Genomic DNA, 26477 nt, shown 5'->3' on the forward strand with positions numbered 1-26477 from the left:
ATATTCACACTAGTCTGTAGTCTATCAAGTGTGCAATAGCATTATGTCTAAAAAAATGTACATACCTTAATTTAAAAATGCTAAAAAAGCTAACCATCATCTGACAAGGCAGCGTTGCCACAAACCTTCAATTTGTAAAAAGCAAAATAAAGAGAAGCACAATAAAACGAGGTATGCCTTATAAGGTTGTGAAAATTAAATGAGTTAATGCATGTAAAGCCCATATGCATATAAAGTCCATTTTAGAAAATCCAGAAATTACAGAAATATAGAGACAAAACCAGAAATCACCCAATCTCAGTAACTTGATGGGCAGTGGCTAATCCAAGTGGTGCTTCTGTACAAATTAGAAAAGTTGGCCTTTCCTCAAGATACTTGACTGCCATTAGCCAGGAAGTTATCTAAATGGGGTCACTGTTTAATAATTACACTGGGACTTCAGGCGTAAACCAAGTGTCCTGAGCAAAACAGGACATTTGGTTACCTTGTCTGTGGATGAAAATGTAGGATGTTTTCAATTTGAGGCTATTACTGATTGTGTTGAGATGAACAAATTTGTACATAAAGTTTTTTCTGTATTTAGAATTTAGGCTAGATTCCAGCACCTAGCAGGCACACAGAGGGTATTTGTTGAATAAAAATGAATGAATGAAAGGGGGGAAAGGACTGGAGGGAGAGGCAGACTGAGATGGAAGGAATAGAAAAGGAGAGGATGAATTTGCTAAATAGTATGCTACATTATTTTCCAAAAGGGTTATATCAGTAGTGACTGTTTCAATTTGCGTTAACATATTTTTTTTACTTTAAAATTTTATTTATTTATTTATTTAATTTTGGCCCTGCTGCGCAGCTTGTGGGATCTTAGTTCCCTGACTAGGATTGAACCCAGGCCCTTGGCAGTGAAAGCACAGAGTCCTAACCACTGGACCACCAAGGAAGTCCCCAATTTGTGTTAACTTAGATGAAAAATGGCATCTCATTATTGTTTGCATTTCTGTACTTATCAGTGAAGATGAATATTTTCCATATGTTTGTTCATTTATTTTGACTGTTTTTTATTGTGATTTTATAAAATTATATAAATTCTTTATAAAGATATTAACCACTTATCATTTTTCTTTGCAATTATTTTTTCAGTTTAACTTTTAATTTTTGTCTTTTTTTTTCACATGGTGATTTCCAACCTTCATGCAGGGAAATTTATTGATATTTTGTATTGTAATTTATTATTTTATTTTATTATTTTTTTTTTGTGGTACGTGGGCCTCTCACTGTTGTGGCCTCTCCCGTTGCGGAGCACAGGCTCCGGACGCGCAGGCTCAGCAGCCATGGCTCACGGGCCCAGCCTCTTCGCAGCATGTGGGATCTTCCCAGACCGGGGCACGAACCCGTGTCCCCTGCATCGGAAGGTTGGATTCTCAACCACTGCGCCACCAGGAAAGCCCTGTAATTTATTTTTATCATATTAAATCTTAGAAATTTATCTTCCTGACAAAGATCTGATATTCACTTCTATTTTTTTCTCATTATTTCTTTCAGGATTTGATTTTAAAATATATTTACCTCTTTCAGTGAGAACACTTCAGGATTTTCTGACCTCTTGCCCTTGCACCGTATCCTGACATTCAGGAAAGACGGTACAGTGGCACTAGCAGAGCTATTTGGTTTCCAGGTGCTTTGTTAACACCAGGGAGCTCTCCTGGCCTTAGCTCAGCTCTGTCTGAATGGCATGGCTGGCATGTGAGCAAGAGAGTAGCAAAGTGGAGCTGTTCCCATTAAATGTTCCATTAAATTGTTCCCATTTAAATGCAAAAAAAAAAAAATATATATATATATATATATATATATTTACCTCTTTAATGCATCTATCTGGAATTAGTTTGGTAATTTTTTTTTTTTGTAAACTAGTTATTTTAATATCATTTATTGACTATTCGTTTCTCATTGATTTCTGATGTCCCCTTATGGTAAAAGTTCATATATATGGGATCTGTCTCTGTGCTATCTTCCTCCATTTGGTAATTCTTTAAATTCTAACTTTTTTTTTGATGTTTAAAATCAATCCAGGAAAAGAATATGAAAAAGAATATACATAGGGGCTTCCCTGGTGGCGCAGTGGTTGAGAGTCCGCCTGCCGATGCGGGGGACGCGGGTTCGTGCCCTGGTCAGGGAAGATCCCACATGCTGCCGAGCGGCTGGGGCCATGAGCCATCGCTGCTGAGTCTGCATGTCCGGAGCCTGTGCTCCTCAACGGGAGAGGCCACAACAGTGAGAGGCCCGCGTACTGCACACACAAAATAAATAAAGATGTACTGAAATCTAAAAAAATACATCAATTTCAAAAAAGAGAAAAAGAATATATATAACAATCACTTTGCTGTACACCATAAACTAATACAACATTGTAAGTCAACTATACTTCAATTAAAAAAGAAATCAATCCAAGTGGTCAATTTAGCTTCAGTTAGAGTGATAACTGCCTTCAAAACTATAGTACCTGTGTGGAGAAAGCCTGGAAGGACACTTAGTTCACTGTGGGGGTGAGAGGTGATCAAAATCAGGTAGAACATCATAATCACTTGAAGCCAAGACTCCCCACCCTCCCCCCATAAACAGATAGAGAAATAAATAAATAAATGTTCTATAAAACACAGCATGTTTTCCCTTAACAAAGGAAAGCCATAACAGAGTGAGACACTTCGGTTAATCCAATGTTTGTTATTGAGACAGGTGATCTTGATTCTGATTAGCTCCGCTGGAAGATTTATCCAGGTATTGAGACCAAGCCTTCCGATAGGTTATTTGCTTGGAGGCTCAATAACAATAGAGTGACGGAGTGTGTGCAGCTAGATGCTTTCCAAGGAGATGGAGGAAGGGGCATGGCCACTGAGACACCTAGTGGTGAGGATCTTTACTGCATCGTTAGAGTTTGCCAGCTGGGCCCATCTAGGAACCCCTTATTACCGGGGAGGGTGGGTTTGGGGAGGTTAGGTGCCCTCTTTTCTGCTCCAAAATAACTTGAGACCTCTATTGTTTACGTGAAGCTACAGAGATAAGTGCTGATAGATCCGGAAACTGAATAGCCTCTGCAAAGTTGGATCTATGAAGCTAAATTAACACAAATTAAGCTGACCAACATGGTAACTCAGGTCCTGGGATAGAGTTGAAGACATAAATTTAGCCAATTCAATTAATATTCATTAGGGAGCAGCAATGTGTTTCATGAAGCATATTATCTCCATCCCCTACCTTCTAAGCCTCATAAAAAGTCAAACCAGAGGATAATTATACTTTCTATTTATTGAAATTATAGTTTGAATTGTAAGTTCACCCATATTCAGAATATTACAGGCTGAAGATTGTTCTACATGCCATTCAGCATAATTTTCCACACATTTGAACTATGGAGTTATGTTTAATATCTGAAATTAGTCATTTATGACTAGGGGCATTCTTCAATGGTTCAGAAAAGGGAGATTAATGGATTTGTTAATTCACTCATTTATTCATTCATTCAAAAATATATTTAGTATACACCACCAGTTTGCAGGGATTTGGTGGTTAAGAGAATCTCAGTGATTGCCCTCATGAACTTACAGAGTAGAGGGTACAATTTAGAAACTCTGTACAATACAGTGGGATGAGTGTTATGAGAGTACAAGTACAGGGTGCCAATCAAATGAAGCAACTTTGTCTTTCTTTGGGGTCACAGATGGCCTTCAGAGAAAGGTAGGTATAAGTCAAGTCCTAAAAGATGGATAGGAGCTAACCAAAAAGTGGTAAGAAGGTAGATAGGGAAAGATTATTTCAGGTGAGAGCAAGTTAAAAGAACTAAAAGGCAGCCAGTGTGACTGCAACAAAGAATGAAAGAGGGAGAGATGACTGGAAAGAAATGTGATGGCCAGGAAATGGAGGTTCACCTTAGGAATTTAAGAGTTTGTATTTTTCTCCTACGGGCAATACGAAGACAACAAGGGGTTTTAAAGAAAAGAGTAAGAAGCATCAGATTTGCTTTTTTAAAAGATAATTTTGATTGCTGCCTGGAAAATAGAAAGAGGGCAATTGTGACACCATTTTTAGGAAGCTTTTGCAAAGGTCTAGGTGTGAAATCATGTTACCATCATAGCTTGTATTACAGTGGTGGTGGTTTTTCAATCTGTAAAATGGATAAACCAATACTATCAGTCTCAGCATTGTAATGAGGATTCAATATAAAGTACTTGCTACAGTATCTAGCATATATTAAATGATCAATTAATTTTGGTTATTGTGGGACTTCCCTGGTGGTCCAAGGGGTAAGACTCTGTGCTTCCAATGCAAGGGGTCCGGGTTCAATCCCTGGTTGGGGAACTAGATCCCGCATGCATGCTGCAACTAGGAGTTCGCAAGATACCAGTAGGAAGCCCACATGCCACAACTAAGACCCGGTGCAGCCAAAATAAATAAATAAATATTTTAAATTTTTTGGCTGTTGTTATAATGTTGGCTATCATTTTTTTTGTGTGTGTGTGTGTGGTACGCGGGCCTCTCACTGTTGTGGCCTCTCCCGTTGCGGAGCACAGTCTCCGGACGCGCAGGCTCAGTGGCCATAGGCTCACGGACCCAGCCGCTCCGCGGCACGTGGGATCTTCCCGGACCCGGGCATGAACCTGTGTTCCCTGCATCGGCAGGCGGATTCTCAACCACTGCGCCACCAGGGAAGCCCCAATGTTGGCTATCATTTGAGGCAGATATTTCTTATCATATTAAAGAATTTTCCTTCTGGTACACACACTAAACTTTTAACAATAGGGTGTGAGTGAGTGAATGAGGATTGGATTTTACACTAGAAACATTCATTACTTGAATCTTTCATAGTTAATGTGTGTAATGTACTACTCATGTAATTTTTAAAAATTAATAACTAAGCATGTAATTGAACCTAAGAGTCAACATCCAGAATGAAAGAGGAAAAGGTATAGCAGAATGGCTAAGAGCCTGAAATTTAGTCAGAGAGATCTGGATTCAAATCCCAGCTCTATCATTAGCTGTGTAACTCTGGGAAAGTTACTTAGCTTCTGTAAACCCCAGTTTCCTCATCTGTAAAAGGGGAATAATTATAGTATCTAAATCATAGCATTGTTTTGAAGATTGAGATAATGGAGTGCCTGGTACAAAGTAAATGGTCACTAAATGGCAGCTATTCCATTATGTGAAATGGAGAAAATTAGCACATTTCCATTTCCAGATGTGACTGGTATAGTCTGAACACTTCTTCACCCAATAAAATAATAAAGTTTTTTTATAAGAATTATCCTCCTGTTCCAAATTTTAAAAAATTCAAAAGTCAGTGAGTGTTGAATTTTATCAAATGCCTTTTCCTCATCCAAATGCTTTTTCTTATTTGATTTATTGATGGGATGTATTAGCTTAATACTTTTCCTCTAATATCTTAATAACTTTCCTAATATTAAGACATTCCAGGACTTCCCTGGTGGTGCAGTCGTTAAGAATCTGACACAGGTTCAATCCCTGGTCCAGGAAGATCCCATGTGCCACGGAGAAACTAAGCCCGTGCACCACAGCTACTGAGCCTGTGCTCTAGAGCCCACACGCCATAACTACTGAAGCCCACGTGCCTAGAGACCGTGCTCTGCAAGAACAGAAGCCACTGCAACAAAAAGCCCACACACCACAACGAACAGTAGCCACTGCTCCCTGAAACTAGAGAAAGCCCGTGCACAGCAATGAAGACCCAACACAGCTAAAAATAAATAAATAAATAAATAAATAAATTAGTTTTAAAAAAAGACATCCCAGTATTCTTTAAAAAACGTTACTTAGGGCTTCCCTGGTGGCGCAGTGGTTGAGAATCTGCCTGCCAATGCAGGGGACACGGGTTCGAGCCCTGGTCTGGGAAGATCCCACATGCCACAGAGCAACTGGGCCCGTGAGCCACAACTACTGAGCCTGCGCGTCTGGAGCCCATGCTCCGCAACAAGAGAGGCCATGATAGTGAGAGGCCTGCGCACCGCGATGAAGAGTAGCCCCCACTTGCCGCAACTAGAGAAAGCCCTCGCACAGAAACGAAGACCCAACACAGCCAAAAATATATAAATAAATAAATAAATAAAATTTAAACTGTTAAAAAAACCACAAACCTTACTTCGTTGTGGTGGATCATTCTTTTAATCTGTTAAATTCAAGGACAGACTTTCTTTTAAAAACCATTACACAAACGAAAAGATGTTCAACGTTGTTAATTTTTAGAGAAATGCAAATCAAAACTATAATGAGGTACCATCTCACACCAGTCAGATAGCCATCATTAAAAAGTCTACAAATAACAAATGCTGGAGAGGGTGTGGAGAAAATGGAACCCTCTTTGGTGCAGCCACCATGGAAAACAGTATGCAGGTTCCTCCAAACACTAAAAATAGAGTTGCCATATGATCCAGCAATCCCACTCCTGGGCATATATCTGGACAAAACTATAATTTGAAAAGATACATGCACCCCTATGTTCATAGCAGCACTATTCACAACAGTCAAGACATGGAAACAACCTAAATGTCCATCGACAGATGAATGGATAAAGAATATGTGGTTTATACATACAATGGAATATTACTCAGCCATCAAAAAGAATGAAGTAATGCCATTTGCAGCAGCATGGATGGACCTAGAGATTATCATACTAAGCAAAATAAGTCGGAAAGAGAAAGACAAATACCATATGATATCACTTATAAGTGGAATCTAAAATACAGTACAGGGAGTTCCCTGGTGGCGCAGTGGTTAAGAATCCACCTGCCAATGCAGGGGACACAGGTTCGATCCCTGGTCCAGGAAGATTCCACATGCCACAAAGCAACTAAGCCCGTGTGCCACAACTACTGAGCCCATGCACCGCAACCACTGAAGCCCACACGCTCTAGGGCCCACCTGTCACAACTATTGAGCCTGCGTGCTACAACTACTGAAGCCCATGCGCCTAGAGCCCGTGGTCTGCAACAAGAGAAGCTACTGCAACGAGAATCCTGTGCACTGCAATGAAGACCCAACACAGCCAAAAAAAAGAGAGAGATATACTTTGGAGGTAGAACTGATTTTTTGATTTCATGCAGAGGATAAATCCCTGTTGTTGTTAACTATATGATGCCATTTATCATGCTGCGGAACACTGGAAGGAACAGGTTAGATTGATAAAATCATGAGCTCCAGTTTGAACATATTAAATCTGATATGCCAGCTAGACCTCCAAATGTAGGTGTCTAATAAGTAGTTGGATATATAAGTTGCGAACTCAGAGGAGAGCTCTATCCTACCATGGAAATAAAATGTAAAAATTATTAACATTTAGGATTTCCCTGGTGATCCAGTGGCTAAGACTTTGTGCTCCCAATGCAGGGGTTCGATCCCTGGTCAGGGAACTAGACCCCACATGCTGCAACTAAGACCTGGTGCAGCCACATATATAAATAAATAAATATATTTTTTTAAAAGATCATTAACATTTAGATGGTGTTTGAAGTCTTGAAGAGACCATCTAGATAAGAGAACCTAGTTGTTAAAGTGGGCCCAGAACTGAGCTCTGAAATATCTCATCATTTAGGGGTCCTAAGATGGAGAAGTCAGCAAAGGAGACAGGACACTTAGGCAAGAGGAAAATCACGAGGGTGTGGTGTCACAGAGGCCAGTAAGAAAAGTGTTTCATGAAAGACAGAGTACCACCTATGTTGAATGCTGCTAACAGGTAAAAAGAGATAGTATAGAGAACTGTTTATTGGATTTGGCAACATGTGGCTTATTGGTATCCTTCTCAGGTTTAAGAGAAGGGTGGACGAATTGAGTTGAAGAGGAAACAGAGGTGAGGAAAAGGAGACCTCTAGTGTGGACAATTTGTTTTAGCATTGTTGCAAAGAGTGAAGAAATGAGATGACTGGGTAAAAGGGAGGGTTTGTTTATTTTTAAGATGGAAGTGATTCAGTAGAAGTAACTGATGCTACAGCAAGGAAAAATCCTGGAGAAGGTATGGGGGTGGTGGTGTGGGATCCACAGCACTGGGGGTGCGATTTGCCCTTTGGTAGGGGCAGAGACACATCTTTCATGGTTCCAGGAAGGAAGTCAGAGATGATAGGTGCAGATGTAAGTAGGCTTGTAGCTCCTAGTTGGATGAGAATGTTCTTGATTTTTGTTTTCTCAAAGAACTATGAGAAGTCATTAGTTACGGTAGAGTGAGAGAAGAGGGTGTAGGAGTTTGAACAGAGAAAGCATGAAATACATCATCTCTGGAAGTGGGAAAGTGAACTTACTAGAGAAATTCAGTAAGATTGCCAGGGAAAGTCTAATGCCCTTTTGTGGTCTGTGGTCAAAATTTAAAGTGAAAGCCTCAGCCCTTGTTAAAGAAGGTGAATTCTTTGGTCCAACCAGAACTGGGGTTTTACCAGGTGAGTATAACGGGGAAAGAGAAAAACAAGAGTTGTGGCAATCGTAACATCTAAACTGGGTGACACAAGTTATGAATATAAAAATGTGAGAGAGAGTGAAAAAGTCATACATTTAATGGTTTGGCGTTTTGTTTGTTTTTTGCTTTTGGCCACGCAGCCTGTAGGATCTTAATTCCCCGACCAGGGATCTAACCCATGCCCCCTAAAGTGGGAGCATGGAGTCTTAACCACTGGACCACTAGGTGAATCCCAGTTTGGAGGTTTTGACGAAGCCAAAGAATCAGTTTCTACGTTAGTTGGGATGCTTGAAATAGAGATTTTTTAGGGATGTTATTCCTGGCAATAACAAACAGGAATAACTATATATGATGTGGGTGGGGTGGCTGACTTAGGATGGAGGGAAAGATTGTTGGAGGTGAGGAGGTAAAGGATTAACAGAGTATTGGGTGGTCATCCACACAGATGTTAAATGATGTACAGAAGTAGAAAGAAAGACAATGAGCCATGAGCTAGTATTAACTGATGGAGGAATGATCCACCCAAAGGTCCATAGATGACATTAGCTAGGAGAGGTATTAAGGGAAATGGTTCATGCACTTCAACGTAGTTGGAGATTTTAAATTTTATTTATTTATTTATGGCTGTGTTGGGTCTTCGTTTCTGTGTGAGGGCTTTCTCTAGTTGTGGCAAGCGGGGGCCACTCTTCATCGCGGTGCGCAGGCCTCTCACTATCGCAGCCTCTCTTGTTGTGGAGCATGGGCTCCAGACGCGCAGGCTCAGTAATTGTGGCTCACGGGCCCAGTTGCTCCGCGGCATGTGGGATCTTCCCAGACCAGGGCTCGAACCTGTGTGCCCTGCATTGGCAGGCAGATTCTCAACCACTGTGCCACCAGGGAAGCCCTGGAGATTTTGAAGTAAGAAGGATGCTGTCCATTTGTTGATTCCATATATATATATTTAAAAATAATTTTATTAATTTTATTAATTTATTTTTGTCTGCATTGGGTCTTCGTTGCTGTGCACGGGCTTTCTCTAGTTGTGGCGAGTGGGGTCTAGTTGTGGTGTGCAGGCTTCTCACTGTGCTGGCTTCTCTTGTGGAGCACAGGTGCTAGGTGCACTGGCTTCAGTAGTTGTGGCACACAGGCTCAGTAGTTGTGGCACACAGGCTTAGCTGCTCCGTGGCATGTGGGATCTTCCCGGACCAGGGATCGAACTTGTGTCCCCTGCATTGGCAGGCGGATTCTTAACCACTGCGCCACCAGGGAAGCCCCATATATTTTTTTTGAATTTTATTTTTTTATTCAGCAGGTTCTTATTAGTTATCCATTTTATACATATTAGTGTATATATGTCAATTCCAATCACCCAATTCTAGATATTTTAATATTGTAGTTTTAAAGTATCTTAATCTGTTCATAAAGTGTTCTGAGGTAGCAGAATTAAGAAAAATGTTAAATTCCTTCTGTGATTCGTGTTTGTAAATTACTAGTCTATATACACACACACAAAATCAAGGCCTTTCTCTTTGAACAAAGAGGGCACTCAAGCTTATTGAGAAATTTATACTGCTAGACCAAACCAGTACTCCAATGAGGTTCCAAAATGAAATCAGTAAGATGGTGTGTGTGAAATCGGTAAGATTTTATTTCTCTAATTTTATTGGCCCAGCACAAGGCGGAAGAGATAATAGGCACTTAATTTATGCTTTTGAACCGGAGACTGCTGTTCTTTCTGGGTAAGGATACCAGCAGGCTGCTCGAAAGGGCAATCAAGAAAGAAAGGAGCCTTCTAACATCTCTCCCCAGGAGCTTCTGATAGGGCCCTGGCTATTTGCTTTCACGGGAAAATTGCTCCGGCGAACCCATTCAAATATCTCCCAGCAAATCACGGTGGCCTACAGCCAACTCCTTTTCCGCTCATTGGCCGACTGGAAACTTCAACCACTCCACGCCTCCCGCCTCTCATCGGGAGCCAATAAGAAAAATTAGTTTTTCGTAACTTAGCGTCATCAAGTACAGTACTTGCAACTGGCTTTTGGAGCTACCGATCGAGAAGTAGGCGGGGCCGTGCCAGCCGGCCTATATAAGAAGAGGACAAAGGCGGCGCGCCGCCTGTGTCATCCGCCATCTTGTGCGAAGCAAGGTGGCCTCCACGTTCCCTGAACGTCTTCTCCGCTTCTGCCTCGACCGCCCCTTGATCACAGACATGTCTCGGGACCGGTTCCGAAGTCGGGGCGGTGGCGGTGGCGGTTTCCACCGACGCGGAGGGGGAGGCGGCCGCGGCGGCCTCCACGACTTCCGCTCCCCGCCACCTGGCATGGGCCTCAATCAGAACCGCGGACCTATGGGGCCCGGCCCGGTCCAGGGTGGCCCCAAGCCTCCGATCCCGCCACCGCCTCCGCACCAGCAACAGCAGCAGCCACCGCCGCAGCAGCCGCCACCACAGCAGCCGCCGCCGCTTCAGCCGCCGCCGCACCAGCCGCCGCATCCGCAACCGCCGCATCAGCAGCCGCCGCCGCCGCCACAGGACTCATCTAAGCCTGCCGTCCCTCAGGGACCCGGCCCGGCTCCCGGAGTAGGCAGCGCTCCCCCCACCTCCGGCTCGGCACCGCCCGCCACACCCCCGACTTCGGGGGCCCCCACGGGGCCAGGCCCCACCCCGACCCCGCCGCCCGCTGTCACCTCCGCGCCCCCCGGGGTGCCCCCGCCCGCGCCGCCGAGTAGCGGGGTCCCCACCACCCCCCCTCAGACTGGCGGTCCACCGCCTCCACCCGCGGGGGGCCCGGGCCCCGGGCCTAAGCAGGGCCCAGGAGCCGGCGGCCCCAAAGGCGGCAAAATGCCAGGCGGGCCGAAGCCCGGCGGCGGCCCGGGCCTAAGCGCTCCTGGCGGCCACCCCAAGCCGCCGCACCGAGGCGGCGGGGAGCCCCGCGGGGGCCGGCAACACCACCCGCCCTACCACCAGCAGCACCACCAAGGGCCGCCTCCCGGCGGGCCCGGGGGCCGCAGCGAGGAGAAGATCTCTGACTCCGAGGTGAGTGTCTCCCTGTACTACGGGTCGGTTTCTCTAAGATGGCGGCGCTGCCCCCCCTCCTCCCTCCATTTTGTTGGAGACCGGAAAGGGCGCCTGCGCGCGGGGGTGGGTGGGGCGGGGCCGGCTGCTGAAGTGAGGGGCGGACGGCTCGGGTCCGCCAGCTGCCCCCCGGGGTAGGCCTCCTGGCTGGCGGAGAACTGACGGAAGGAGGCGCTGAGAAGCTGTGATGGGCCTTGTTAAAGCTAGCGGATCCTGGGAGCCAGAATAGGGTGGAGTATAGCGTGAAATGTAGGATTGGAGAGATCGAGGGAGTCCTGGTCTTACACGCGCAGGCCCAGGGCTTGTCGACAACGGGATTTTGGTCGTTTTCTTTGTTTAATATCCCACCACCATTTTAACTTTTGCCCACTATGATTTTGACACTTAGCATAAAGGGCTGACGAGGTTCCTGATAGAGAGTCCACTCTATAGAGAGGTCTGTGGCTGTTCTCGAGAGTATTCTGGATGGTTTAGGCCCTTTGATGTTCGGACTAATTACATTGGAAATCCCGTAAATGTAGTAGCATCTTTGACTTTAGATGGAACAGGAGAGCAACTTGACTGTAACATAACCAGTTTGGTAAAAACGAAAATTATTATTGGGTCATCCTATTTGCAGAGGTAACTGGTATCTGAAAATTCCTTTCCTTTTTCACTAGGGGTTTAAAGCCAACTTGTCTCTCTTGAGGAGGCCTGGAGAGAAAACTTACACGCAGCGTTGTCGGTTGTTTGTTGGTAATCTACCTGCTGATATCACGGAGGATGAATTCAAAAGATTATTTGCTAAATATGGAGAACCGGGAGAAGTTTTTATCAACAAAGGCAAAGGATTCGGATTTATTAAGCTTGTGAGTGTTTTTGTTTTTGGTGTTTTTCTTGGTGGAATTAAAAGGGTCTTTTTTTTTTTCCTACAACAAACATAGTGTTTTTAAACCAATAAGAATAAAATAGTTTTTTAAATTTTTCATCAGTCACACAAAAGTTGCAGCTGCTGTACAGTGAGTGCATAATTGTTGGTATCTAAGAAAGGAAGGAAGTGGGCGGGTAAGGTATTTACCTACCTCCCCTGAATGGTGTCGGGGAGGGCTGCCTGGAGATAGTTGAGCTCTGAGAGCTGTCAGAAGAATAGGATCGGGAGTTAGGCTTATGGCAATTTTAGGGTGGGCAGTAGCCAGTTTTGAGGTTATTAACGTGACTATGTCTTGATGCTTTCAGGAATCTAGAGCGTTAGCTGAAATTGCTAAAGCTGAACTTGATGATACACCCATGAGAGGTAGACAGCTTCGGGTTCGATTTGCCACACATGCTGCTGCCCTTTCTGTTCGAAATCTTTCACCTTACGTTTCCAATGAACTGTTGGAAGAAGCCTTTAGTCAGTTTGGTCCTATTGAAAGGGCTGTTGTAATTGTGGATGATCGTGGAAGATCTACAGGGAAAGGCATTGTTGAATTTGCTTCTAAACCAGCAGCAAGAAAAGCGTTTGAAAGATGCAGTGAAGGTGTTTTCTTACTAACAACGTAAGTTTTTATGTTTATTGTAATAACTTATTAACTTGTATGAAGAAGATGCAATGAAACTGGAACAAAATTAAGATGGAACCATTTTTGTTGTTAGAACTCCTCGTCCAGTCATTGTGGAACCACTTGAACAGTTAGATGATGAAGATGGTCTTCCTGAAAAACTTGCACAGAAGAATCCAATGTATCAAAAGTAAGATCCGTTGAACTTTGGGGCGGTTCTTAATTTAAGTGTAAACGAGAACTTGCTAGAGTAATTTTTCAGTTTTGTTTAAAATATGCAAAGTTCTTTGAAATGGATGAGCATAATGAAAACCTCAGGCTCAGAAAGCTAGAGGTTTTGAAGCAGTTACTCAAATACCTAGTGTTGTTTTCTGAGGTAGGTGTATTTCACATGCATTCTTGTTTTGTCCTGAATAGTTGTTAGGATGTGTTGTAGGTATCCTCTTTTTTTTTTTTTTTTTTTTTTAAATTAATTTATTTTTGGCTGCGTTACGACTTCGTTGCTGTATGCGGGGCTTTCTCTAGTTGCAGAGAGCGGGGGCTACTCTTTGTTGCGGTGCGTGGACTTCTCATTGTGGTGGCTTCTCTTGTTGCGGAGCACAGGCTCTAAGTGCACAGGCTTCAGTAGTTGTGGTACGCGGGCTCAGTAGTTGTGGCTCATGGGCGCTAGAGCGCAGGCTCAGTAGTTGAGGCACACAGGCTTAGTTGCTCCGAGGCATGTGGGATCTTCCTGGACCAGGGCTTGAACCTGTTTCCCCTGCACTGGCAGGCAGGTTCTTAACCAGTGTGCCCAGGGAAGCCTGGTATCCTCATTTTTAAGGGTTGAAAAAATACTCCTTGAATCAGAATTTGGCTAGGGAAACTAATTAGAAAGTGAGGAAGGTAGGATTTATCTTCAGTGCCCATGTTACTGTTGACTGTGTCATTCTGGAACATGTATTGTTTTTGCTGTAAAAAATACCTTAAGAATCAAGGTGATCTATACTTTTCAGTATTTCTTAGCAGTATCAGGCCAGTGAAGGGACCAGTGTTTTTAGGGGAAATCAGATATATTTCTTGTGTGCATCTATAAATTGGTTCATATTTAAATATTGTCAGGGAGAGAGAAACTCCTCCTCGTTTTGCCCAGCATGGCACATTTGAGTATGAGTATTCTCAGAGGTGGAAGTCCCTGGATGAAATGGAAAAACAGCAGCGGGAACAAGTTGAAAAAAACATGAAAGATGCAAAAGACAAATTGGAAAGTGAAATGGAAGATGCCTATCATGAGCATCAGGCAAATCTTTTGCGTCAAGGTAAAGGACTCTCTATGAATATTACCGTTAGGGTCATTTGCCTTTTGAACTTACTGGAATTTCATTAATGTGAATGTATGACAAAATTTTCCAATGTTCAGATCTGATGAGACGCCAGGAAGAATTAAGACGCATGGAAGAACTTCACAATCAAGAAATGCAGAAACGTAAAGAGATGCAATTAAGGTAAAATCCTATTAAATTAAGTCTTCTGCATTAAATGTACCTAAATTTTGCAGGTGAGTCAGATGAAATACAGAGGTGTTAAATACTATGGCAGCGTTGGTTTAATGCTTAAATTGAAATAGAGTGTAAGATTTTTGTATTAAGGCTTACTTATTTTGCTGGAATTCCTTTAGGGGTATTCTTAGTCACTGTCCCAGCCTTTGTGTGTATTTGCTCTAACCTAGACTTTGTAATGCTCTTAAGCAAACTACTAGTTTTTTTTAAGTAGAATTTTTAAAATGTGGATAGAACTTTAGTTTTTATGTTTGATGAATGTTTCTAGGCAAGAGGAGGAACGACGTAGGAGGGAAGAAGAGATGATGATTCGTCAACGTGAGATGGAAGAACAAATGAGACGCCAAAGAGAGGAAAGTTATAGCCGGATGGGCTACATGGATCCGGTAAGTAAACTTTTTTTGCAGTATAATTGGGAGTTTTCTACAAAGTTTGTAGACATCCAGGATGAAATTTTATTCAGTTAAATATAACCTTTCATATTAAAGCTATTCTGCCATTTTTTCTCTTTTTAACTCAAGTGTATTATGATTGATACACCTTTTCCTTTGAGTTTTATCTTTTCCTTGGGTGGGCCAAAAGATTTCATTGGTTGGGAAGAAGCTTGCTTTATAGGTCTTTTGATAATGGAGTTTCACCTGGTTTCAGAATACTGATTTTTAAAATTAACCTTATTGTTTTTTTTCCCTTAAGTTGAAAAACAATTTTTTTTTTAAGCTTTGGAAATTCTTTTGTTCTCAAGAATGCTTGGTATGGGTTTAGTACAGGTGTATGAATGGTTTTTGTTTTTGTTTTTGTTTTTTTCAGAGAGAAAGAGACATGAGAATGGGTGGTGGAGGAGCAATGAACATGGGAGGTAAGAATGAAAATTAAATTAGTAATAGCATTGAAGAGCAGTATTCTGGTTGAGTTGTAACCAGCATTTTTGTTTCCTAGATCCCTATGGTTCAGGAGGCCAGAAATTTCCACCTCTAGGTGGTGGTGGTGGCATAGGTTATGAAGCTAATCCTGGAGTTCCACCGGCAACAATGAGTGGTTCCATGATGGGAAGCGACATGGTAATGTATCCTGTGGGACATAGTTCACAAGGAAATTCTCGTTTTCACAACTTATGTGTGTGTGTTTTTTTTGTTTTTGTTTTTGTTTTTAAGTAGGTGACTGGACCTCTTAGTTTCCCTATCATGTAAATCGTAGTATTGAGGAATACTTTGGCAACAAAGAAGAACTCAATGTGGTAACCTAAACAGATAAGGTTGCCAACAAAAAGTCAATGCTTTTAGTAGTATGTTGGAATTACTCTTGGCAATAAGTAGACTTAGGTGCTTTCCATTATATTGCTTGTGTACTTTTGCACTATAGCTCATGGCAAATCCAAATTCTAAATGTTAGATAATGTAACATTCTACTTCCACTTGAGAGTAATCAAATGGCAAGCTGTCATTCGTTAAGCTGGTATTTGCCAAAAGTGTGAATCAGACTTGTTTGTAGCTTTAGGCATGTTTTAGCAATGTGTAGGACTTTGACCTACATTTGGTGTGACTTCTACCCATGAAAAAGGAATTGTTTAGTCTTCGGACTCGTCGTCTCCCACCTGTTGGGCCTGTCTATAGGTGTACCTTCTAAAATAAACTGACATCTCTGTTTTGCTACAGGGTAGCAAAAGTCAATGATAATTTTAAGCATACTAGTTGTGTGCATTTGATCTGAACCTTCTTGATGCTGTCATATTTTAGCTATACAGATAGCCTGTCAGGATACTTTAGAGCAACCAAGTGAATTGGTCTGAGTGGCTGTATTAGGACTTTACAATCCTTAGAAGAACGGAGTATTGGCTGTAGAGGTGGGTTTGGAGAAAAGTACATTGTCACAACTGAATTGAATCTGATTAGTTCACCTACAGGCTTTTGGCAAAGGAGAGAAGCTGCAGCATATAATTCACTAGATTCATTTTACAAATAAGAACATAAGGATTTAGAATGGGGCCTCATCTATTTAAAATCTACGTAAGGCTTTTGAGAATTAGAATCATAAATAGCCGGTTGGGTTAAACATAGTGCTGTTAGCTTTCTTCAAATTGAATTTTAAAAATAATGTGGGTAACATTTTGGTTTATATCCTTCCTAATAGGCAGGTGTAGGTATATCAAATTTGTAACTGTAATTTGACATGATGTTCCCACAGTTAAGATTCTGTAGTCCATGTGACATGTAGCTCCTGGGTTCTAAGATACTGTAATAACATAATTGTAAAACCCCCAAATTTCCTTTTTACCTTTTTGAGATAAAACATACAATACAATGCGCTGAAAACCTAAAAATTTTAGGATTTTGAAATAGTTCGAAGGATTAGGATTTAGTCTTTTTATAGTAGCCCTATAGTATTTTTAGGAAGCATGTTGAAATCATTTATAGGAACAGTTAAACCCTGATGCCGTTTTAGTTTCTGGGGTGTTTTTGTTCTGGTTTTGGGGTGTTTTTTTTTTCCTAGCAATACTCTGAATAACTGGTCTGTTTCAAATAGAATTTGAAAGATAGTTCAGGCTGCTGTGCTTTTGCATATCTATAGGGTTTTTCTGTTTGGGAACGTAGGTTTCTAGGACTAGAAGTACCTAAAACTAGATGGAATAATGAAGTCCTGCTTTATTGCAGTCACTTAAGCTTGGTGTTAATGCTGTTTGGGAGGAGACACCCAAAACACGGAATCATAACTGTCAGTGGACTTTTCACAGACCTAAGGGGAAAGTTGGGTTGTTATGAGGGTGGGCTGTATATATTCAGTCAATTTGCAACTATAGAGAACAGTACTGTGAACATAATTGTCTCTGGTTATACAGTGATGGCTCTGAAGGTGGTATACCTGTGAGAATATGGCAACACGCTTTTAAATCAAGTTACTGTGCCGGTTAAGTGACTAAATCTATTAGTCTTTTATTCTTTTTCTTTTTGTAGTCTGGTAGCATTTTATTAAAACTTTGAACCTTTTAAGATTTCTGCAACTTAGCAGATGTGTCTTAAGATCTTGAAAAGCACAAGGTTTCTTATGCAGCACATACCACTAACTGGTGAGTAGGTCTTTGTCACTTCATTGAGTGAATTGAATCTGTCTGTTTGGGCTTGTTAGGCTTACTTGGAAATTAAATTTCCTGTTCAGACCTTGAAAGTGAGAAGTGTGTAAGCTTTTCAGTGGGTTAATCTGATGTGAAATTTCTTAAAACTCATTTTGGAATGGGTTTTCACATCTGCACTAATTCTTAAATTTTTTAGCACTACAGGGAAGATCTATTCTTTGAAACAGGTGTATGAGAATGGCTCAAGTGGGAACATACCACAAGGCATGTATTATCGTAAACTAATTTTCAAATTACCCTTTTTTCCTTTCTATGTTCCCGGTACCTGTGGATCGACTCATTGGTGATTGTATCGACGAACGTTGACTACGGAACCTTCTAAAATATTTACTTAACACACATGGACATCAACTACATATAATGAACTGTTACTTAACTGTTCCAATAGCGTACTGAGCGCTTTGGGCAGGGAGGTGCGGGACCTGTGGGTGGACAGGGTCCTAGAGGAATGGGGCCTGGAACTCCGGCAGGATATGGTAGAGGGAGAGAAGAGTATGAAGGCCCAAACAAAAAACCCCGATTTTAGATGTGATATCTAGGCTTTCATTCCAGTTTGTTTTTGTCTTTTCTTGTTTAGATACCAATCTTTTAAATTCTTGCATTTTAGTAAGAAAGCTACCTTTTTATGGATGTTAGCAGTTTATTGACCTAATATTTGTAAATGGTCTGTTTGGGCAGGTAAAATTATGTAATGCAGTGTTTGAAACAGGGGAATTTTTTTTCCTTTTTTTCCTTTTTTTTTTTTAACTGTATAATGTCCCTCAATTTATGGCAGTGTACCTTGTGCCACTGAATTTCCAAAGTGTACCAATTTTTTTTTTTTTTACTGTGCTTCAAATAAATAGAAAAAATAGTTAAGATTTTGATCTTCAACTTTGCCATTCATGCTTCTATGCACATTAGGCTAGGTATTCCACTTGGAAGGCATAAGAGTGTCTAGGCCTTTGAATGGCATATGCCATTTCTGGGAAATGTATTTGTAGGCTAAGTATTGCTTTCTACATTTAAGTACCCCCTTGTTTTAAAAAGAAGAAATGCATATTGAAGTAGTTTCATGACTTGATTTGTTTGGCATTATAGGAAGCAAGCCGGTGCTAAGTATTTTTAAATGGCTATGTAAGCAAAGCTGAACTGTAAATCTTCATTCAGGAATGTGTATTAAGATTATGGAATGGGTGTAAGACTATTGGTAGGGGGAGAAAGTGGGTATGACTTAAATGGATCTTTTATGGCCCTATGATCTATCTTTTCCTTGAAAGTTTCTGAAGAACAAGTGGAAAGATCATTTTGTTGCATTCCTCCATTCTTGTTTTTTAAAGAACGAGTCCCAAGCCCTACGAACGGCTTGTATTGAACTTTCACATTTGAATTAAAGATTGTTAAACATGAAGTCTTTTCATGTATTACTTCAAGTGATTTATAAAGATGGGGTTTAGTCTGAATCATTCAACTCGAAAGTAAGGTATAGTCATCATAAAGTAGGTTTGGCTATGTATACATTTGTACTCTGTAACTTTTACATCTCCTTGTGCTACTTCTGTTTGGGCAAAAATCTGTAGGACTATAAAAAAAACCTATTTGTTTTCTTTTCTAAGAGCTGGTAGTGACTGTTAATAACAAATAGGGTTGCAGAGAACTATTCTTACTGTGAAATTTTTTTAACCTGTTTTTCCATAGTTTCCTTTTGATGTAGCACTAAATCTGGAGAGTTGCTCGTGCTACACAGTACAAATATCCCTTTCTCCCACCATAAAGCTTTGGAGCTTTTTAATGGTGTTGTCAGTTTATCGTCAACTTCATTGAATCTCATTTCGTTAGAGACATTTTGACTTATTAATAAAATAGATCGTTACTGTTGTCTGTTAGTACAATGGGAACCTGCTTTCCCATGTTTATATTGTTAGCAGAGGAATAACTTCCTAAAAGTAGTAGGTAAGGTAACTGAATGGTTTGGCTTTGTTCTTAGTTATGTTTCCATTCAAATTTGTACATTATAGAACTCTTACTATGGAATGTGTCTTCCTCCTTTTCACCTTTGTTGGTGTTAATTGGCAAAAGTAAAATTCTAAACCAAATCTTTGTTTAAATACTGAAGGCTTAGTATTGTGCCTGAGTACAAAGGGAAACCTGTTGTTGAAACAATTGAGCACTTGTGCATAGGAAACCTGTTAATACTAAAAGTAAAACACTAGTGGAGTATAAAGGCATGCCACCAAATTCTGGTTGTGTGACTGACAGGTACCTGGTGTGCTAATGAAGGGAGAGAATCTCAGTAGAAAATGTTCATTATTTCTGTTCACCAAGACACTTGGAAATGAGTAGTTCTACCATAATTATATCAATGAGGAAGTTTTGTCCCAAGTCAAGTTATAAATTGGTGATAATGTATGAGATTTTCTGTACCGGAAACAAGGGTCTTGATTTGAAAGGAGTCCATTACAATTTGATTGAATTGTATGGTAGGGACTCCACTAATGATAAAATAAGGGGTGTTCATGGGACACCCACAGAGGGTGAACTTGAATGTGTGGGCGGGGGCTGGTGGGGAAATGGAAAAATCTGCCTATAAAATTAATGTTTCAGTTTATTTTTCAGATTACATGCCTTTCTTTATAAGGGATGCTGGCACAGACCCCTAAAATAAGCTTTTGGTAGTACTGTACCTTTGAAGAGTGGTGAAGGATGCTAATGGATAATCTCCTGAAAGTTGTGGTTTTGATAGCCTTACTGTGTAGAATTGCTAAACGTTGTTTAGCAAGTAATGTTGCTTAGTTTCAACTAAGTTTTGACTTTAATCACTGAAACAGCAGTGTACCAAGGGTTGTAAGCTACTCAAATAGACTTTCAACAAGTCTTGGAATGTATATGATAGTTTTTAGCCTAATGTGAATTTGAATCATCTTTAAAAGTAGATTCCTAAAAGCCGATTTATGAAACTTGGGGTGGGAAAGGGAAAGTAGTACTTTTGAAGTAATTTAGCCATTTTTCTCATTTAAAGAAACCACCTGCCCCCGTTTCCTCTTCTCCACTTTCTCTCATAATTTTGTTTTAAGAGGAACACTGATTGTTTTTAAACTTATTTACTCCTCTTATAATTCCTAATCTTTAAAAACTGCATTCTCTAAGAGATCCCAGTGTATTTAATAGGTATTTTAGAAACTTAACCCATTGGCTCAACGTTTAGTGAAACCATAATCCTCTTTGTTTAGATAAACTTCTAAGAAATACTATAAGCCCCACCACTCTTTATTAGATGTATTATACCACTAATATAAACAGACAATAATTTGGGAAATTGTAATGTTACGCCTGTGCAATTTTTATAAGTGGCATATTATGGCAGATAAAAATCTAGATACTTGGCTTTTCTTGGGCAAGCCACTAAGTTGTGGCGGAATATTTTCTGGTGTTCTTGGACTGCAATTATGCACTATTAAAGTAGTGGCCTGCTACATAACTGCATTTAGCCAGCATTTCTGCAGTGCGTAACTGTGAGGAACGTAGTACCGCAAATGGCAATGGACATTAGGACCCGGATGTAGTATTCCTGCTTGCTCCGAGATTCTCATTGCCGACTGCATACAGGTAGGTAACAAGCAATATAATCTAACTTGGTGACTTGCTATGTACTTTTATTCCGTGGGCATTCTGACATCATACTTCTGACAATGAAATTACAGTGCAGCACCTAACACCTGTATGATAAAGCTAGCTTATATCAAAACTGCGTGGGTTTGGGTTTAGAGCTGTAATTTGTCAGGCAGAATTCAGTGCTGTTGCAGTTCTCAGATAAAAAGTGCAAACTTGATTATTTGGTATATCTGATTCAGTTGTGTGGTTTTTAGTTGCATTGTAACTGAAGATAACATGAAACACATCAGTGGTGTGGGGGAGGGGACCATACCATACTTCGGAAGTAAGAGTGCTTTTAAGCATCTTGACACAGCCTGTATAGCATGTGATAATTAGTTTCTGTTGTAGCACACTGACCTGCCCATAGGTCAGCAATATCAATTTGAGTGTAATCTTGGTAATTACTCTGCAGGTTGAGTGAATTAAGACTAAAAAGTACAGTTCTTTTTGTAATGTGATTTAAAATTTTTTTAAATGGGCTCCATGGGAATACCTTTGTTACTAACTTGGGGCATAGGTGGGAATCTAACATGAATAGTTCAAGTTCTGTGATTTGTCTAAATATATTTATACTCTAAACCTGGGGGAAAGTGGCGTGGCACGTTGACTTGCCTATTGAATACATGTTGGGAATCATTTCCCAGTCATAAGACTTCGTCGTATTCTGTAGGATAACTGCAAATGTTCAGAGTAGCTTTTTGAATTTGGCTCCCTTAGCTATAGGGATGTGATGTTACAATCCAAACTGTTCAATTACCAAAACAATAAGTCTTCAAAAGCACCTTCCTTTGTTGCTTAGGATTTAAGCTTTGCATCGACTGTTGTTCCAGACCTCAATTCAACTGAACTTTGGTCTATGAACTGGTTTTTAGCTAGCATGCATGAGAAACAGCTTTCGTGTATAATGTTTTCTGCTCTGTAAATGGGAAGTTTGGTTTATTTTGCATAAATGTTGGTAAAACTCTTCATGACTATGAGAATTCTCTTTCATTGTATCAAGAAAAATGGCTTGTTCTTTGGCAAGCGATTCACAAGGTGGGGACAAATTTGTACTTTAATACGTAGTCCATTCAACCAAATGACTTGACTCTCCTGCTAGGTGAAAGAGCAAATGGTGACTAGTTTAGCTCTCTATATTAGTAATACAATGCACATCAAACATAATGCTTAGTATCAGTGACAAGAGTGTCACTAAATTGGCATGCATCCCTGATGGAGTTTTCCTGTGGCATAATCCATTAAGTCGGTGGCCAGCACTTGCTACCGTGGTTCAGTGATTGTTTAGAAATAAAAGTGCAGGTTTGTTTCTTAAGTCAATAACAATTTTGAGAGAATGTACTTGTTACAATATATGGACATCATTGGGGTGGGGGGGTAATTTTGCTTCATTCTGCTTATCTCAAGATGAATAGGCTTTTGCACTTTCGATGAGAAACCTGTGACTTTAGTCAATTCTTACTAGTTTTGATTTGTATGTAGCTGTAATTTGTGAATCTTAGTGCAGAGGGTCTTAAAAAAAATCACTCAGTCAAAAAGCTGGGGGTAAATGGGTTTCAGTAATAACTCTATATACCGAGGTGCTCGCATTGTATTTCATAGTCTTTTCTTGTTACAAACCAAAATTATTTTTAATGAGAATGGTCGGAAGTTCAGAGGTGTGATGCCAGAATGCATTTTCGTACTGTTAGGCCCTTGGAACAGGTACCGGTGCTTTATGAAAGATGAAAGAAATGCAATGGGTGCTCTTCACATAAGGTTGCAAAACCTACAAAGAATGCATAATAGTTTCACTTTTCCCCAATAAAGAGATGCGTGTGACTAGTTTTGGACTTTTAACCTTAATGGGGGTTGCATGTTTTCTATTGTTAATCATTGTCAGCTGCAGTGACATGATACACAGTCCTGCATTTACTGCCTTTCCCTTAATGATTTTGGACAGGTTTTAGAGAGCCAGGATGTTTGTTCTGGGCCTTTATTTGGTTTTGGCTTTAGCTGATAATGTTTCAGTGCTCTGTCAGCTAGTGCAGTTCTCAAATGGCTGCCTATTAGGGAAAGAATTCAGAGGATTTGGCTGCTCCTAATCATCTGTCATTGCTGCTAGATAATGATTGGCAATTTTTAAGACTCAACTGTGGAAATCTCACAGTTGGTAAACCATCAAACGTAAAAATGTTGCTTTTGAACACCAGTGCTGAAAAGATTTATTTGGAGGGTGAAAAAGGGGCTGGATGCAGCATAGGATAATCTGGAGAATGGAGGAAGAATGCAAAACGATATAGTATCCCTTATGGATGGTACATGTGCAACAGGGAACTATTTCATATACCCTTGGCAGTTGCTGATAATCAGGGAGGAAGAAAAACCTGGAATTTGAATTAAGGCTGATCTTTCTGGTTTTTGTGCACTGTGGCCCTGCCAGGCATATATAGTGAAGGTGAATGTCTTCTCCCTCAGAAAAACTCAGGTTCCTTGCTGTCCCGATAAGGCATAGCTTCCCTGCCCTAACTTAAAACTCAGTGAGGACTTAAGAGGGAAAGAATGAGGCAAATATATAGGATTGCAGGATAACAACTGCATTGTTGTGTACTGTGGAAGGGGGAGGGCACTCTTGGTGGACTCCTGCTGAAGGTGGTCAGTCCACCTGAGAATGGAAGACATGCTTGGTGGGGAGCAGGGTACGTGCTTTTATATGAAAAGAGCCGATGTTAAAACTCGCTTGGTAAGGTAAACGTTGTCACATACCTTCACATAAGGGATAGTATATTTTGGGTTGCAGTCAAACTTCATTGTGGTCAGACTGGTGAAAATGCAGTTAGGCTTTTGTATTTTAAAGAAGATACAGTTCTCACTCGAATTCAGGTGTCTACTGCTACCTTACGTCAGAATGATTTTAGATTTTTTTCCCCCATGAAGTTTCTTCCTATTTTTTTATGCTGTAACTTGCCCCCAATCTTTGTCTCTGGAATTTACTCTTTAAATTTTGAAATTAACTAGCATTTTCAAATCTTTATGCCCTTGTCTTTTATATTAACTTTTTCTTATTATTCTTTAGGTAAGAATGATTGATGTTGGCTGATATTGGAGTGTTCATTCCGTTGAAGTAAGTTTCCTTGGAAGTCTTAACCTGTAGAGGATTTGGGGTTTGATTTGTATTTAATGGTTAAATAATTTGATTTAGCTATGTGTGGTGAAAACTGTTTTTTTTTTTTTTAAGATGTTCGCCTCTCCTAAAATAATACCCCTATTTTTTATTTTTTAAATGCGTGTGCATGTGTGTGGGTGTATGTGAGTTGGAAAGAGAAAAGGTTGGGATTATTTATTACAAAGATGTCAAACAATAGAAGAAAAAGATGAAAGATTTAGATCAGAAAAGGCGGCTTGGATTAGTGGAGACATGTATTTTCAGTACTCTTAAAATCAACTTTGGACAAATTCGAAATCCCATTCCTTTTTACATAATAAATTGTGAGGAACAGTTGTCTAGTCATTGGTAGGAGGGAAAATCTGTTTTCAGCAGGTTCATTCAGCCTGTTGTTGATGTCAGAATAAAATGTACATGTTAAAAATTAGTAAAAATGTAATATATGCTGAATGTTATTTTAACACAGTTAATATTTTAACAATAGGTGGATAAGATTTATTCTCAAGACATACAGCATGAGCTGATCAAGAAGGAAAGCTACAACTTGTTAGACTGATGAAATATCTAGGTAAGTTGAGTGATTGTTACTCTGTAAACTGCCTTCAGGAGGACTCTTGGGTGGTATAAAAATAACTACTCATGTGGATATTTCATTTTAATTTCTTCTACATTAAAACTTTCTTACAGGAAATATGTTTTTATAGCACACACTTAAATATTTAAACATTTTTACAGCCTTCTGAGGTGTGGTAGACCTTGTCTGTTTGGCTAAAGCCTCACAAAAACAGGACTTAAGTTTTAAATAAAAATATGTCTGTATTCACCTCTGAGTCCATAAGACCATGTAGAAGAAGGTTCAGAAGATTTGAAGTTCCCTGTTTTTCATCAGATAGTTAAATGGTGGGATTACCTATAGTCGAGAACAGACAGAAAATAAAATAAGTATAGATGATAATCTAGAAGGGTTGGCAATTTTAAAAGGCAACTCAACTCTGCTGTTCTAGCTCGAAAGCAGTCGTAGACTGATGGACATGACTGTGTTCCAATAAAACTTTTACAAAAAGGTGGCTTGTAGATGGTACCTTACTGTCGCTTCATCTTATAGAAATTGCATTTGTTCAAGGTATCACAGGTATGAAGGGCTGTCATAATCAGTTTGAAATTAACAAAAATGGGAGAATTAAGGCTATATATATTTTGGGGCGGGGGGGGCGGTGCCCGGGCCTCTCCGGTTGCGGAGCAGAGGCTCCGGACGCGCAGGCTCAGCGTCCATGGCTCACGGGCCCAGCCGCTCCGCAGCATGTGGGATCTTCCCGGACCGGGGCACGAACGTGCGTCCCCTGCATTAGCAGGCGGATTCTCAACCACTGTGCCACCAGGGAAGCCCGAGGCTATATCTTATACCTAGGAAGAGGCTGCCAGTTAATGGAGTGTCTTGAGTGTTAGAGATCTGCCTTGTAAGAAAGTTCTTGTAGAAAATGTAAGTAAAATTTAATAAACTCACTGGGTGAGTCTGATATTAAAATCATTTCTGCTTCTTTAATCCTTAGTTATCTAAAGATCATTAAATACTATTACTACCACATTCCTTGATTAATGTTACTTTGCTGTTAGGAAGTTTACTTGGTGGATGCTGATAAATATTTGAGACCTTGATGTGTGATTCTTAGGTCTTTTGGAGTAACTGTTTCCTTTAATTGACAGGATCAGGTGAACTATGTCCCGAAAACCAGTGAGGAAGAGAGCAAAGAGGAATAAACAACCTGTTGTTTAATAAAGACATTTTAAAATCAGATTGTCCTTCCATTTGTTTTGGTTTTGTTTTTAAGTAGAGGACTCTTCTGTTTTCTAGAATTTTCTATATATGTCAGCAGCTTGTTTCTAGGTGACATTTAAAAAGTCATTCCATGTTGCAAGTATAAAACAAACTACATAAATTAGGACTATTTCTTGAGGCCTTTTTGTTAGAGCTGCTTCAGCCTCTTAATTACTAATCAACCTGATGGTGCTGCACTATCGAAC

General features: G+C 40.5%; 1 protein-coding gene across 2 annotated transcripts; it reads left to right on the plus strand.

Moving 5' to 3' along the window:
• Positions 1-10527: 10527 nt before the first annotated feature.
• SFPQ (splicing factor proline and glutamine rich) lies at positions 10528-26248 on the plus strand. Of its 2 annotated transcripts, XR_010836277.1 has the most exons (12): positions 10545-11459; positions 12158-12346; positions 12714-13015; positions 13113-13208; positions 14117-14313; positions 14415-14499; positions 14822-14939; positions 15361-15409; positions 15490-15611; positions 24366-24413; positions 24940-25023; positions 26160-26248. XR_010836277.1 is itself a non-coding variant. In XM_059047068.2 (10 exons), the coding sequence occupies exons 1-10, from the start codon at positions 10635-10637 to the stop codon at positions 18204-18206; spliced, it is 2121 nt and encodes a 706-aa protein (XP_058903051.1). In that variant the 5' UTR covers positions 10528-10634; the 3' UTR covers positions 18207-19070. The 2 variants fall into 2 exon arrangements, 1 of the variants encoding a protein (XP_058903051.1); XM_059047068.2 differs by lacking the exons at positions 24366-24413; positions 24940-25023; positions 26160-26248 and adding an exon at positions 18069-19070 and having other exon boundaries at positions 10528-11459.
• The last annotated feature ends 229 nt before the right edge of the window (positions 26249-26477 follow it).

The sequence above is a fragment of the Kogia breviceps genome, chromosome 1 (genome assembly GCF_026419965.1).
Source record: "Kogia breviceps isolate mKogBre1 chromosome 1, mKogBre1 haplotype 1, whole genome shotgun sequence".
Classification (NCBI taxonomy): Eukaryota; Metazoa; Chordata; class Mammalia; order Artiodactyla; family Physeteridae; genus Kogia; species Kogia breviceps.

Coding starts and splice junctions, on each gene's coding strand:
- SFPQ (XM_059047068.2), top strand. CDS start 10,635: ATGTCTCGGGACCGGTTCCGAAGTCGGGGCGGTGGCGGTGGCGGTTTC. Junction 14,940..15,360: donor GGATGGGCTACATGGATCCG/GTAAGTAAACTT, acceptor TGTTTTTTTCAG/AGAGAAAGAGACATGAGAAT. Junction 15,410..15,489: donor AGGAGCAATGAACATGGGAG/GTAAGAATGAAA, acceptor TTTGTTTCCTAG/ATCCCTATGGTTCAGGAGGC.